We start from the raw sequence: 13,281 nt of genomic DNA, 5'->3' as shown, positions 1-13,281 counted from the left end.
TTCCATTAAGTTCTATCACTTAAACATGATGCTCTGCTCATTATTTAGCTAGCCTAAATGAGTAGGATCTCACCTCACCAACCCACGGATCAATTTCACCCACATATCGAGCTACCACACAACCTTTACGTCTAACATTCGCCCACATAAAAGTGACCCAGACCATCATATTCACACTGCATTTGACCATTATAGAATACAATGGCAACCCAAACATCATAACCACACTGCATTTACCATTACAGAATATTACTCCTATAGCTCTCTCTCTCTCTCTCTCTCTCTCTCTCTCTCTCTCTCTCTCTCTCTCTCTTTGGGGACTTCAAATCTTGTAGCTATTCTTGCATAGCTAAATTCAAATCAAGCTAGTAACAACCAAGAGCGTTTTTAACACACACGCCTACTCCATCATACTCTGTCTTCCTATGCCTAATCTCAAAGAAGCTCCACATTATTTTGATGAAAATGTTATCAATCTAGTAGAACTATCACGTGCTCTTAAACTACACACCACTGCCATCTGATCATACCCATCACTATCACCCAAGTGATACCACACTTAAGAAAGAATTATGGAGAGAAAAGGAATGATGCACAAAGTGTGCATATTTGTTGATGTAGAAGTAGGACTCCCTGATGATAATGCATAAATCTAGGCTACTTGCCACTCCATCCACATCTAACTTCACATGGCAGTAACTACTGTGCACAATGATCACAATCTGTGATGGGGGGGCGAGCACCGGGGAGGGTTGCAAATTAATCAATTACTTACATAGAGGATGATGATTAATAAATCCAAAAAAAATTCTTACCTACTCAGAGAAGTAGTACTCCGATTGAAACTCCCTGGTATGGTGCAAATGTTAGTTCTCTACAAAATCCACTACATAGATAACTACAATTGGAGGAAACTATGTCATACATGCTCGGAACTATGGTCTTTCCACTTGGTAGTATGTGTGTGTCATATGTATGGATACACCTGCTCCTTGAAAGTGCGTGTGAATACTACACATGGTGTGTATGATGCTCTCCTAGACCACCTCTCCTACCCTACAAAGTTGATGCTACACAACATACTCGTAAAACAACTCCATGTCATTAGCATCATGGTCCACCATCTTTAGCCTTGTAAGAGATCCACATGTGACGCAAGTACCCCCCATAGAAGTGAGTTGATGATAAAGGGCATCCATGTCTTGGAGCACATAGTATGGAGTGATGAAATCTCGATGGCTATGAGGAAGTTGGGTATGCCACCACTAAGAGAACAAAAAACATCATAAATGAACTGAAACTCCATGTGGTAGTGACACCACCATGTGTCATGGTGGTGATGTGAGTACCTCATAAACCATGAGTGACATGCCCAATCCTAATGTGGGGGAATGTAGCTACAAAAAGAGTATACAAATCCGTCTAAGTCATCTCAAGGATGTGTTGTGCTGCTTGATGTACTGCTTTCTTGCAACTCTTGCACAAAGCTTTCTTGAAAATTGATGAGGCACAAGAATTTTCCTCCTAAAAGTTTCTATCAAGTCTTTAAGAGATTAGTCTAACCTATGATCACATCTAGGTACTCGACCCCACTATTCACACATAGTGCCCCTGGATTATTAGCATCCAGACTTTGCCTTCTACTAGAGCTTACTCTAAGTGTGCATGGTGCTATGCAAAGGATGCAAGATGTGGCACTGACCTTCTTACGCACCATTTGGGAGCTAGTTATGGCTACCAAAATGGCCCATCGAGCTACCAATGCATCCGTGGTACTCCTCCTCTTGATTGACACACATAAGAACTACATACACTGCTCAAGACCATCATGCTATCTCTCCTCCTCTTCAATCTCTAGTGTGGGAATGCACCCTCCACTTTGCCAGGCCAACATGCTCAATTAGTGAAGTGAGCACAACCGCTTGTGATAAAGTTATGAGATCCTTGAAATAGAACTTGAAGATTTCTTTAGCATAGAAATGTACACCACCATTGGATAGTTCTCTAAGGGCATCTAGAGGAGGAGAAATGGGTTCTTGGGGAGGAGGAGGGGGTGCAAAAAGAAGCGAGAAGGGGTGGGTCCTTGTGGAGGAGGAAGGGGTTGGGGGGGGGGGAGGAAGAGAAGGGGGCGGAGTGTGCTTAATATTAGGAGGGATCGAAAGAAGAAAAGGAGGGTTTGGCTCACTGACGATAGTCATTGTTGCTGCTCGCGGTGGCGTGATCTCTGAGCTCTTTCACTCATGAGCTATCCTTTTCCTTTCCTCCTCACGAACAAGATGGGAGGGGTGGTTTTTAGAGCTATCACCTTTTTGGCTCTAACAACTTTTTTGGGAACCCATTCTAAGACCTAACATAATGTTTAGAAGAGCTAAGAAAGGATTAGAAGAGCTAAGAGTATTAGAAGACCTAAGACAAGGTTAAGACGAGATTAGAAAAGCTAAGACAATTAGGAAGGATTAAAAGAGCTGATATAAGGATTAAGATAGAATTAATGTTGAGAGCTCATCCATAAGTTTACTCAATAAGAGCTTAGAACTATGTGCCAACAAGCTTAGAATTGTGTGCCAATATATAGTAGGGAGTGGAGTAAGATAGAGATTCTAGGCTACGATTCTAAAATATATTCTTTTACCCTTATACATGTTTTTTATTTTAATAAAAATAAAATATAAAATATTTATCATATAGTTTTAATATCAAATGCTTTTACATTACTTTATATTTTTAATAGTTAATATACAATAGTTTTTATAATTTTCATGATTGAATATATTCTTAATCATATATATAGTCTTATTTTTAATATATTTTTTAATTATTAATAGATCTTTTTCTCATTTTAAATATTAAATATAATAGCTAATTTTGTTTGGAGTTGATTAGAAACATGTCTTATTTTAAAACTATTTTTATGTTAAATTAAACCATAGATTAAAAAATCATCTAGAGTTTAAATATACGCATGCATGGAGCCATGGGTGTGGAATGGATGATGATGTATGCATGGTGAGACTGCCACATGGTAGGGTGATGTGACATATCCATTTTTACATGCATGTACGACATGACATCACGTGAAGTGGCATGCCATGTCAACATATGGGAGGTGGCATGCAATGGTGGTAGGAATGATATGGCATCATTGATAACTTTTAGCAAGTGAATTACTTTGATCGTGTTGACATGGATAGTTGAGGTGGCATGTGCTTTTAATTTGCTAATCTCTGGTTATGTTTGGTACCATGTCCTTTCGCGCATTGGCCCTACCACTCTTGGTTTTATTTATGTGACAAGCTTTGTATACTTGCACCTAGGATGTTATCGTGCATCAAAAGATTTATGACTTATTAAAAGGTAAAAAAATGTAGATAACAAGCACTTTAAGCTCCTTAGAGGTGAACAAGAGGTGAATAGACAGTCTCTTCTCCAACTCGTGCTTGTCTGGTGGATACATGTCTCCTACATATAATTTAGCCATCATGGGCACAAACGTCACTTCTCTTTCCTCATGAGGTAATATATAGAAGTATCAAATAGATAGAGGTATCCTCTTTCTTGCTCTTAGCCCAATAGGGTGTCAACTCAATGATTAAACTACCTTAGTCGACTAATCCTTCTACTACCAAGGATCCCATGATTTCTATGAAATATTAGGAATATACAATTCCAAGGATCAAATTTATTCACCAAACACACCCATTTATATAAAGGGGTGTGTGTGTGCTTTTGTGTGTGTGTGTGTGTGTGTACATATATATATGTATATACATATAAATGTGTGTGTGTGTGTGTGTGTACATATGTACACACACACACACACATACATGCATATATATATATATATATATATATATATATACATATACATATACACACATACATACACACTTTTTTTTTTTTAGTAAGGAACACACACACACACATATAGAGAGAGAGAGAGAGAGAGAAGGTGTGTCACTTGTAAACAAAAGTATTTGTTGTTGTGTGTGAGAGAGAGAAAAAGAAAGGAGGACCTTTATGATATTTTGCAACTTCCTAACCTAACCCTTGGTTACTTTGCACTTTTGTGAAAACCCTAATTTAATCATGATTAGGTTAACCATTATTCCAACCAAAGCATTCGAGTTTTTCCTTATTTCAACTAAAGCAACATAGTTAACTTCCTTCTCAAACAACATTATTCCAACCAATGCATCTCTATAAAGCACCTTCATAAATACTTAAAGAAACTCAATTGACTCTTAAATAAACATATGTATATAGATGGAAATGAGAACTTGCATGTGTCGTATCCCTTTACAAGGAGGAGGGGCATCTTGAGCTCAAGCACCAAGATTTCCTCTTATACATTAAGTTGCCTATATTGCAACCAATACATCTCTATTAAATGACTTTACAAATACTTAAAATGTCACTTAGTCCTAAAATGGGAGATGTACTTAAAGCCTCAAGACTTTCTCTAATACTTTGGGTTAATTCTTCAAACAAGGGATAAAAAGACTAGGTATCTATTCTGATTTGAAAGAGTTCAACACCCTCTTATCCTTCTTTTGGCCCTATTTCAACCAAATTCCTGCACCTGCTTCTTTTTTCATAAAATTGGGCATATCTAGAATTATTTACCTTTGTATAACTTTTAGACATTTTAGCAATACGTCTAGCACCTTCAACACCAATTTTTACTAAGGTTGGTACTACCTCCTATCTCATAGATATTGCTTGTTCTATTTAGTAGCTTTGTGAAAGAGGGGCTTGGCCACCTTGCTTGTGAGATCCTTCTAACATTAATGAGCTATTTGGTGCCATGTCAACTTGCCGATGGTCAACAAGGTGACGTGGCACCAAAATGATGTGGCAATCAAGCACCACAATCAATTGCCACATCAAAATGGTCAACAAGACATGGCACCAATTGGCAAGCTTCCACATAGAATACAATTACCACATCACCTTGTTCACCCCATCAGCAAGCTACATGGAACCTAATGACTAGTTAATGTTTCTTGCTTACAACCAACATTACAAGGTCCCAACAATATACAAAAAACAATACACAACAATATATGAACCAATCATCATCTTGCAAAATGTTTCTCAAGATTTCTGGTAATTAATAAATTCTCACCTTCCAAAATCCAAGAGGACAATGCTTCTTGCATAGATTCAAAAGAACATAAATTACTTGTGAAGAATTATACATCAAAATCCAAGAGGAAAATGCTTCTTGCACAGATTCAAAAGAACTTAAATTACATCTGAAGCATTATACAAAGTGACATACAATGTTAAGTTGCACAAATCTAGTTCAACAAATACTCTTTACTTCCACAATGTAGGTTGTGATCAAATAGTGATAATAAAGATATGACTCTTAAATGTTTATGGTCAACATTTTTCCTTCCTTTCACTTCAATATGCCTCCTCTTCTTCAATTTGCAATAACCCCTATTTATGTGCCTAATATGGTGGTCTAAAAACAGTGTTAAAAAAACATACCCTCACACACTATTGGAAAACTATGCCATTTCACCAAAATACTGTCTCCCCATCAAGCAAGAGCCACATATACCACCAATATGGTTACACTACTTGTGACAGTGGAAAAAATCACTATTTGCAAGTGTAAATGCTGAGTAGCATAGTTGAGATGGCTCTAGTGATACACACAATGCCTAATTGCCTCTCTTTGGGGCCCAAAAGCACACTTTTCTGCTGCTCCTCTTACACTCTCATATCTGTTTCAGCAATAGAGTAACTCTTCGCGGTATGCAACTTTAAAAAAACCTTGTGTCTATCTAGACAAAAACATAACATTGCACTAAAACAAGTGAAGGGTGAGCCCATGCATGTCTTTGCTCTCCTCGATGAGTTCACAATAGGTATTCCATTCAGTTATATCACTCTTAATTGATGCTCTGATCATTATTTTGCTAGCCTAAATGAGTTGTAATTAGGCTCCATTCAAACCATTGTGTGACGAGTTCAGAGTCTCTATACCCCATCATGTGCTTATCCAAGAAGCTTGAGATGGCACTAGTGAAGTCATTCAAGTGCAAATGTTTGATTGCCTATTCTAGCACAACAGGTTAAGCTCCATGAACATAGTGCTGGACCACAACCAGCTCATATATGCCAGGATTAGCAGCAGGATCTCATCTCACCAACCCACGGATTAATTTCACCCACATCTCAAGCTACCACACAACCTTTCCATGCTTCTCCAGTGTTCACGGCACTAGCCAACCTTGCCACAAGAAGCACCTTATGAGCAGCCTCACTTCTTGATCACTCACTGGTCATTGATTGATGATTCCCCAACTTGCTTCTATATCTCACCATCAACCACAAGTACCCTTGGCAACCTCACCGACCTAGACATGAGAAAATTTGTACCCATGGCACCTCACTCTCCTAGACCTAACACCATAGTAGCAACATCACTTTCATGGACCCAAGCCAAGGCCCCAATCGCTCCCCTCTCCTTGCCAACCTGCTCTTGGGCACCACCTCTCCTATGCTCATAACCTTCACGTGTACTTCCCTCAAAAGGCAAGCACCAATACCACACTTGGTTCTGCCAGTTGTACAAGTAAGATACCTTGATAACCAGAGCCTTGACCTCCAGTTTCAAGGATCCAGAATGCTTTTCATTTCTTAACACACAATGATCCAGACCCTGTAATGCAGTGATCACTTTGACTTCCATGAGGTTGTACATGTCGCATACATTATATTCTCCAATGGAAAACTAATGTAGTACTTCTTGCAAGGCTGACTTGCAGACACTTAGCGTCGTACACCACTTTGAAGGTTCGTGCAAAGATGGCTTGAAATGTTAAAAAAAAAAACAGCTCCACCAAATAACAAATTTTAAGTGGTTTTTGAATATTTGAGGCATTCCCAACCATAGCATCCGGCCCACATTACACCAGTTATACAACTCCTGAATCTTACAATTCACAAAAGCAACACAGACCATCATATTCACACTGCATTTGACCATTAAAAGAATAGTCAATTTTAAATGGGTTTTGGGTATTTGAGGCACTCCCAACCATAGCATCCAACCCACATTAGACCATTCATACCTTACACTCGTCCATAAAAGCGACCCAGAGCATCATATTCACACTGCATTTGACCATTACATAATACAATGCAACGTAGCTGTCATAACCATTACAGAATACAATGCCAACGTAGCGGACATAACCATGCTGCATTGACAATTACAGAATACAATGCCAACGTAGCCGTCATAACCATGTTGCATTGACCATTACAGAATATTACTCCTACAGCTCTCTCTCTCTCTCTCTCTCTCTCTCTCTCTCTCTCTGTGGGGACTTCAAATCTCGCAGCTATCCTTGCATAGCTAAATTCAAAGCTTGCAGAGAGATCTTTGAATAGCCACAGTGCCAACTTGCCTTGTGCGCAACTGAGTGTTAAAAAACCTCTTGCAGCTAAGTGTTTTAAAAACCTCCCTCTCTCTCTCTCTCTTTCTCTCTCTCTCTCATCCCAGTTGCACTACAGTGCCAACATAAGCATCATATTGATCCACTTGGCTATGCCGTTAAAAGAATCATCTCTTCCAATTTTGCCACATTCTCAAAGTACAATTTGTTGTGATAAAAGAGGAGGTTGGTCTGAGGCATACTTTAGAGCCTTAAGATACAATCCTAAATTCAGAATTATATCACTGCAACATGATGACTTGTGTAGGTGATGTTTAGGGTAGGGCCAGGCCTTTGTGAAATACTGACATACAAGGTACACCATATACCAGAATTCTTTAAGCCTCACACAATCTTGCATCAGCAACTTATTGCAACAACAAAAGGCTGCCCTGCAAACAAACAGCTTGTAAGTACAACAAAATACACGCCATCACTATCTTCCTTCAGCACATCGGTCTCCCGCCCTTGGTAATCGATATGCAGCTAGAGCAGACGCATCATTGCTTTGCCTAGAATCTCCATGTTTTGGGAAAGGATTGGGAATGTTACTCTGGGTGTTTTGATGATTCTTATTACCAGCATTATTTTGCAATGATCCATACTGGTATGATCGCACACCATTTCTCCCATTATTTTGCAATGATCCATACTGGTATGATCGCACACCATTTCTCCCATTATGCAGAGGTTGCAGGGAGCCATTTAAGTGAGGCCGAGATGAGGGTTCATGACCTGAGTTATGAGAGTACTTGGCCATCTCTCGTGTGTTTAGTAAGGGTTCAAGCATCCCAACAATATCCTTCATGAGGGGCCTCATCTTCGCCTCTGTGTTGAGACAGCTGAAAGCCAAAGTTGCAACCCGGTGGGCTCCTTTCATGGAGTATTGACCCTCCAGCCGAGGGTCAATGAGACGAAAAACTTTCCGCTTGTCATTCAGGTAGGGTTTGGCCCACTCTACCAAATTTTGCTCCCCACCAGGTTTGTTTTTGTCCACAGCTCGACGCCCAGTAAGGATCTCAAGGAGAACAACACCAAAACTATAAACATCACTTCTAGCCGTCAAATGCCCTGTGCAAATAAACAAACACACACAAATTTTAGCACGCAAGCACGCTTGTTCACAACCTCACTTGTTATACAACATGTCAGAAGCGGCTAGACGGTGGACAGCCACCAGGAGGGCACCCACATCTGAGCACAACACAAGGAGGCTGGCATTACCAGGCCAATCCCCAACCTCCACCACCCAGCCCCCCCTTCCTCAAAACACCAGGCCCATGGAGGGGGACTGCAGCCCTTCAGGGCATTAATAGGTTCCCAACAAGGGCCATCACCCACCACCAATCACTTCCACCAAACAGCAGAATTGTGCCTCCAACAACACAACTGCCAAAAGCAAGAGAGACTGAAAATGGATGACCTGTTGCTACGTATTCCGGGGCAGCATAACCATACGTGCCCATCACTCGAGTCGAAACATGTGTGTTATCTCCTGTAGGTCCATCCTTTGCAAGCCCAAAGTCTGACAGCTTCGCGTTGTATTGCTGCACTCACACGAGAGAAAAACCTGTCAGACTAGTCAAAAATGGTAAGTACAAAACCTCAAAACTAGCCATCTCAAAATTGTTCACAAACCGAATCCAACAAGATGTTTGATGTTTTGAAGTCCCTGTAGATGACTGGTCTTTCTGCTTCATGCAAGAATGCAAGACCCCTAGCAGCACCCACTGCAACTTTGATTCTGATAGCCCAAGAGAGGGCTTGATTGTGACTACCACCTGTGTTAAAAGCGTAACTTTGTCACGATGATGACTACCACCTGGAAATGCTAATTGCTTTTACTGTATTGAACCTAACATTATTCTCTGGCTGGTTACACATAAGGGGCACCCGTGGGTTGGAACTATCAAGACCCCACATAGGATCCTGGACAGGCACAATCTTGCCTGTCTAAGCCCTGCCCATGCAACAGTGGACGGGGATTTGTGTGCCAGTTTATAAAGTCAAAGACAACAACATGCAAGGATACCGAAATCTACTCATAAGCACCAAAACTTACATCTGAATAGAACCAAAACTTACGTCTAAATAGATGATTTTCTAAACTCCCCCGCTGCATGAACTCATAAACAAGCAATCTGTGATCATCCTCGGCACAAAATCCAATCAACCGAACAAGGTTGGTATGATAAAGCTGGCCAAGGAAGTGCACCTCTGCCTGTGTACAAGAAGCTCTCATTCATAAACTCCAGATTGTAACACCCAATAAAATCTAACAAAACCCATGATGAAAGGCTGAGCATCAGTTGTCTTTATTACGTGCAAAAATAAGGCTGGTTACACAACAGTACTGTCAATACTACTAGTAGCCCATGAGGGATGGACGGGCAATCTAATTTTGTGAAATTGTAGCCTATTTGGATAGGTTGAGAGGTTGGTTAACAACCAGTTAGGCAATGATACTTTGCATTATTAAGAGGTTACCAGCCATTCTTTGTGACCTTGCAATCCTTCCAGGTTGAGCTTCTTCACTGCTATCACCATTCCTGTCCCTGGGCGGGTAGCCATGAACCCTTGTTCATCTATCCAGCCCTTGAACACGCAACCAAAACCCCCTTCTCCCAAAACACTGTCGGGCCGGAAGTTCCTTGTGGCAGCTTTCAGATCACTAAAGGAGAAAGCCCTTAAATTGCTACTGCTAGTGGAATGCCTCAACTGGTCTCCATCATTTGTAGCTGCTACATAGCTACTGCCATTGCTAGACCCATTCTGAGATATGTCCCTTCCCTTTCCTGATTGACCTGCAGACAAGAATATCAGAGAAAATTTACAACCCCAGCTGTCCGTCATGCGCAGCTCCAAAAGCATAGGGAACTGGAAAGCCTTGGCAAAAAACCATTTTTTACAAGTAAAGAGCAGAAGGCACTCAACACACCCTAGCTCCAGAACATGAAAACAACACCCTACGTCAAAAGGCAGAAAAACAGAAAGCCTGCCCCCAAATCAATGGGCCTTCCAAACCCTAGCTCCAGGCTGTGGTTAAAAAAACAGAGCGAAGAACCCTCAAAACCCCATCTGGAGAATCAGAGAGCCATCAGAACCCTAGCACATGGAAAAGAAGCAAAAAAACAAGTGCAGACATAAACCCTAACTCCAAGGCAGACGGAAAGTCAGAAAACCAAGGGCTTCAAAACCCTATAAACTTACTTGGGCTTTCATGGATGGGGCTCTCTGCTTTCACTGGAGCTTCCCAGCAATTGCCCATCGGCTTACTACTAGTACTTGTTATTATTATTCTTCTCCTCCTCCTCTCAAAGGAGCCTCGATCTCATAGATCCTGCAGGATCATGGGCTCTAGACAATCCTTCAATAACTACCCATTGTCTCAAAATGCTGATAAATGAAGGAGGACTCAGCAAGTTGAAGGCCAAGCTTAATGTGTGCGTGCGCGCGCGTGTGTAAGGGAAGATCGACCTTCTTTACACACTCTCTCTCATGGGCGACCCCAAGATCAAGCAAGAAGGCGACAAGTCTGCGGCACACCCAAGCGAGCAAGACACGAGTCTCTCTCGAAGGCAAAAAAATGCAAGCTTTGGGAGCTTGAAGAGCCTTGTACAGGCCTTCTGGGACCCTTGGCCTTGTGTGTGTATGTGAGAGAGAAGGAGAGACAGAGGGGTGTTTGTGTGTGTGTGTGAAAAGAGAGAGATAGAGAGAGGGGTGTTTGTGTGAAAGAGAGAGAGAGAGAGAGGGGTTCTTGTCAGAGCTTTTGTCTCAATCCAAGAATTAAGTTAGAGAAATGGGCCATGGCCCTTCTCCTATGGGCTAGACCTAGCAGAGAATATAATCTAATATACTTGCATGTTTGGACAATGGACAACACAACAATATATCACATTTATATTGCACTATGGGACAAAACACCCTAGGGCCCATGCCCACTAGTCATAAAAAGGACTTTGCATCTTTCATTAGAATTTAGGACATGGTTTAAGGGATCTGTTTCATTTTGAGAGAATATCTTTAATTAGAACATGGTTCAAGGGATCTCTTTCACCTTGAGACCTGAGAAGTTCATGGTTGGTCTTTCTCGACTCTATGCAACCTCTCTAAAGTCTAAATTTTCAGAATTTAGGACATGGTTTAAGGGATCATTTTCAACTTGAGAGGATATCTTTAATCAGAACATGGTTTGAGGGATCTCTTTCACCTTAAGAGGTGAGAAGTTCGATGTGGTACCTAGCAAGCAAGGTCTTATCAACTCTCTGCACCCTCTCTAAAGTCTAAACATGTCCATGCCTCTCAAACTAGATGTGTTTGGTTAGAATCTACCGACTCTCCCAAAGTAAAGGTGTGTGTTGGCATGTAATTTCAGTAAAGTTTTGAAAATAGTCTAAACTTGAGATTAAAAACAATTAATAAGCACAAAAGTGTGAAGAAGCTTACCAAGGCTCTCCATGTTAAAGTTTCTCTTCACCAAAGTTCACAAGAATTAAAGTACATTCCACTCACATCAAAGCTAGAGCCTAATGCATGACCATGGGATGACATTAAGTGGCCCCTCGCGAGGCAAAGATGGAAGTCCAACAAGAAGGTAACCATTGATTGATTCAGCTCCTGTAATCAACGTCATTACGCTTCATTAGAGCGATAAAGGTGTGCACAGAACTATGCATAGGGTGTTGTCCATGCATAAACATCTCTCTCTCTCTCTCTCTCTCTCTCTCTCTCTCTCCATGTGTGGTGCAAGCGTGAGTATGCATAAGCATGGGTGTGCATGATGTGTATGTGTACCTATGTGCACATGTGTACCTATGTGCATATGTGTCCATGTAAGCCTCTTGTTTGCTCTCTCTCTCTCTCTCTCTCTCTCTCTCTCTCTCTCTCTCTCCCCCCATGTGTGTGTGTAAGCATGAACACGCACAAGCATGGGTGTGCACATCATGTGTACCTATGTGCACATGTATCCATGTAAACCTCTTGTTTAGTAACTTTGCTTTAAGGTCTTCTCTTACTTAGTCTTCTTTATGCATTGCCACTCTCTTCACTCATCTTCTTCACTTTCATAATATTGGAACACTTGGTACAATCCTGTTCTCAAGAGACACCCATCCCAATTATGTTCATCCAAGAGTGCGCTAAACTAGGAGGTTTCATGGTCTACCTGATTTATGCAAACTCCTAATCTTGCACTTCTCATGAGTGGTTTTTTTTGGTATATAACTTTTTGATGCAACTTGTTGAGAGGACTATTTCCAACCTCCCATGATCAAATACCGAGTATTTTAGTGTATTACATGTTGACATCATCTACTTTCTCCCTGGCTTGATGTGTGTCCAGTTTTGACACACACCCATGCTCGGATACCATGACTACACCTAGGCATATGTTCAACTATAGGCCATTCTAATATATGCCATGGCAACATACCATTAGTAATACCAAGTGCTGAAAAACTAAGGTACCCTTCCCTTGGAGGTCACCCACCCCAATTATGTTTGCCCATAAACATGCTTAACTAGTGGATTAATGAGTGCCTCCCCACCCCTCCCCCCCCAACCCCCCACAAGAACTAGCTAATTTATGGACACCCCTTAGGCCTTGCCCTAATAAATGGCTTCCTTTTGGGTATATCTTTTTGATGCAACTAAATGAGGGGATTATTCCAAACACATGTGGCTTCACACACACCCCACGAGGATGCATTTCATCATTTCTCTCTATCTCTAGGTTGAATTACCTTCTCAATTACTTATTTTTAATAGTAACAAAACATAACAAAGGGGGGAACTCATAAGAAGAGACATTTATGTTCATTTCTTTTCT

General features: G+C 41.0%; 1 protein-coding gene across 2 annotated transcripts; it reads right to left on the bottom strand.

Annotated features, from left to right (window-relative positions):
- Positions 1-7,573: 7,573 nt before the first annotated feature.
- LOC147607579 (receptor-like cytoplasmic kinase 176) lies at positions 7,574-11,151 on the bottom strand. 2 transcript variants are annotated; one of them, XM_086790201.1, is made up of 6 exons: positions 10,665-11,151; positions 9,942-10,258; positions 9,540-9,675; positions 9,093-9,235; positions 8,878-9,001; positions 7,574-8,525 (listed from the first exon to the last, which is right to left on the bottom strand). In XM_086790201.1, the coding sequence occupies exons 1-6, from the start codon at positions 10,720-10,722 to the stop codon at positions 7,891-7,893; spliced, it is 1,413 nt and encodes a 470-aa protein (XP_086646327.1). In that variant the 5' UTR covers positions 10,723-11,151; the 3' UTR covers positions 7,574-7,890. The 2 variants fall into 2 exon arrangements, with proteins under 2 accessions (XP_086646327.1, XP_086646329.1); XM_086790203.1 differs by having other exon boundaries at positions 9,942-10,249; positions 10,665-10,874.
- Positions 11,152-13,281: the final 2,130 nt, after the last annotated feature.

This window comes from Cibotium barometz, chromosome 55, assembly GCF_041138505.1.
Source record: "Cibotium barometz isolate CiBa-2024 chromosome 55, ASM4113850v1, whole genome shotgun sequence".
Lineage (NCBI taxonomy): Eukaryota > Viridiplantae > Streptophyta > Polypodiopsida > Cyatheales > Cibotiaceae > Cibotium > Cibotium barometz.
Note: the sequence above shows the minus strand (reverse complement) of the source record. Positions and strands in the feature narration are given on the sequence as shown.

Coding starts and splice junctions, on each gene's coding strand:
- LOC147607579 (XM_086790201.1), bottom strand. CDS start 10,722: ATGGGCAATTGCTGGGAAGCTCCAGTGAAAGCAGAGAGCCCCATCCAT. Junction 9,676..9,941: donor AAGGTCACAAAGAATGGCTG/GTAACCTCTTAA, acceptor TCTTGTACACAG/GCAGAGGTGCACTTCCTTGG. Junction 9,002..9,092: donor CAAACATCTTGTTGGATTCG/GTTTGTGAACAA, acceptor GTGTGAGTGCAG/CAATACAACGCGAAGCTGTC.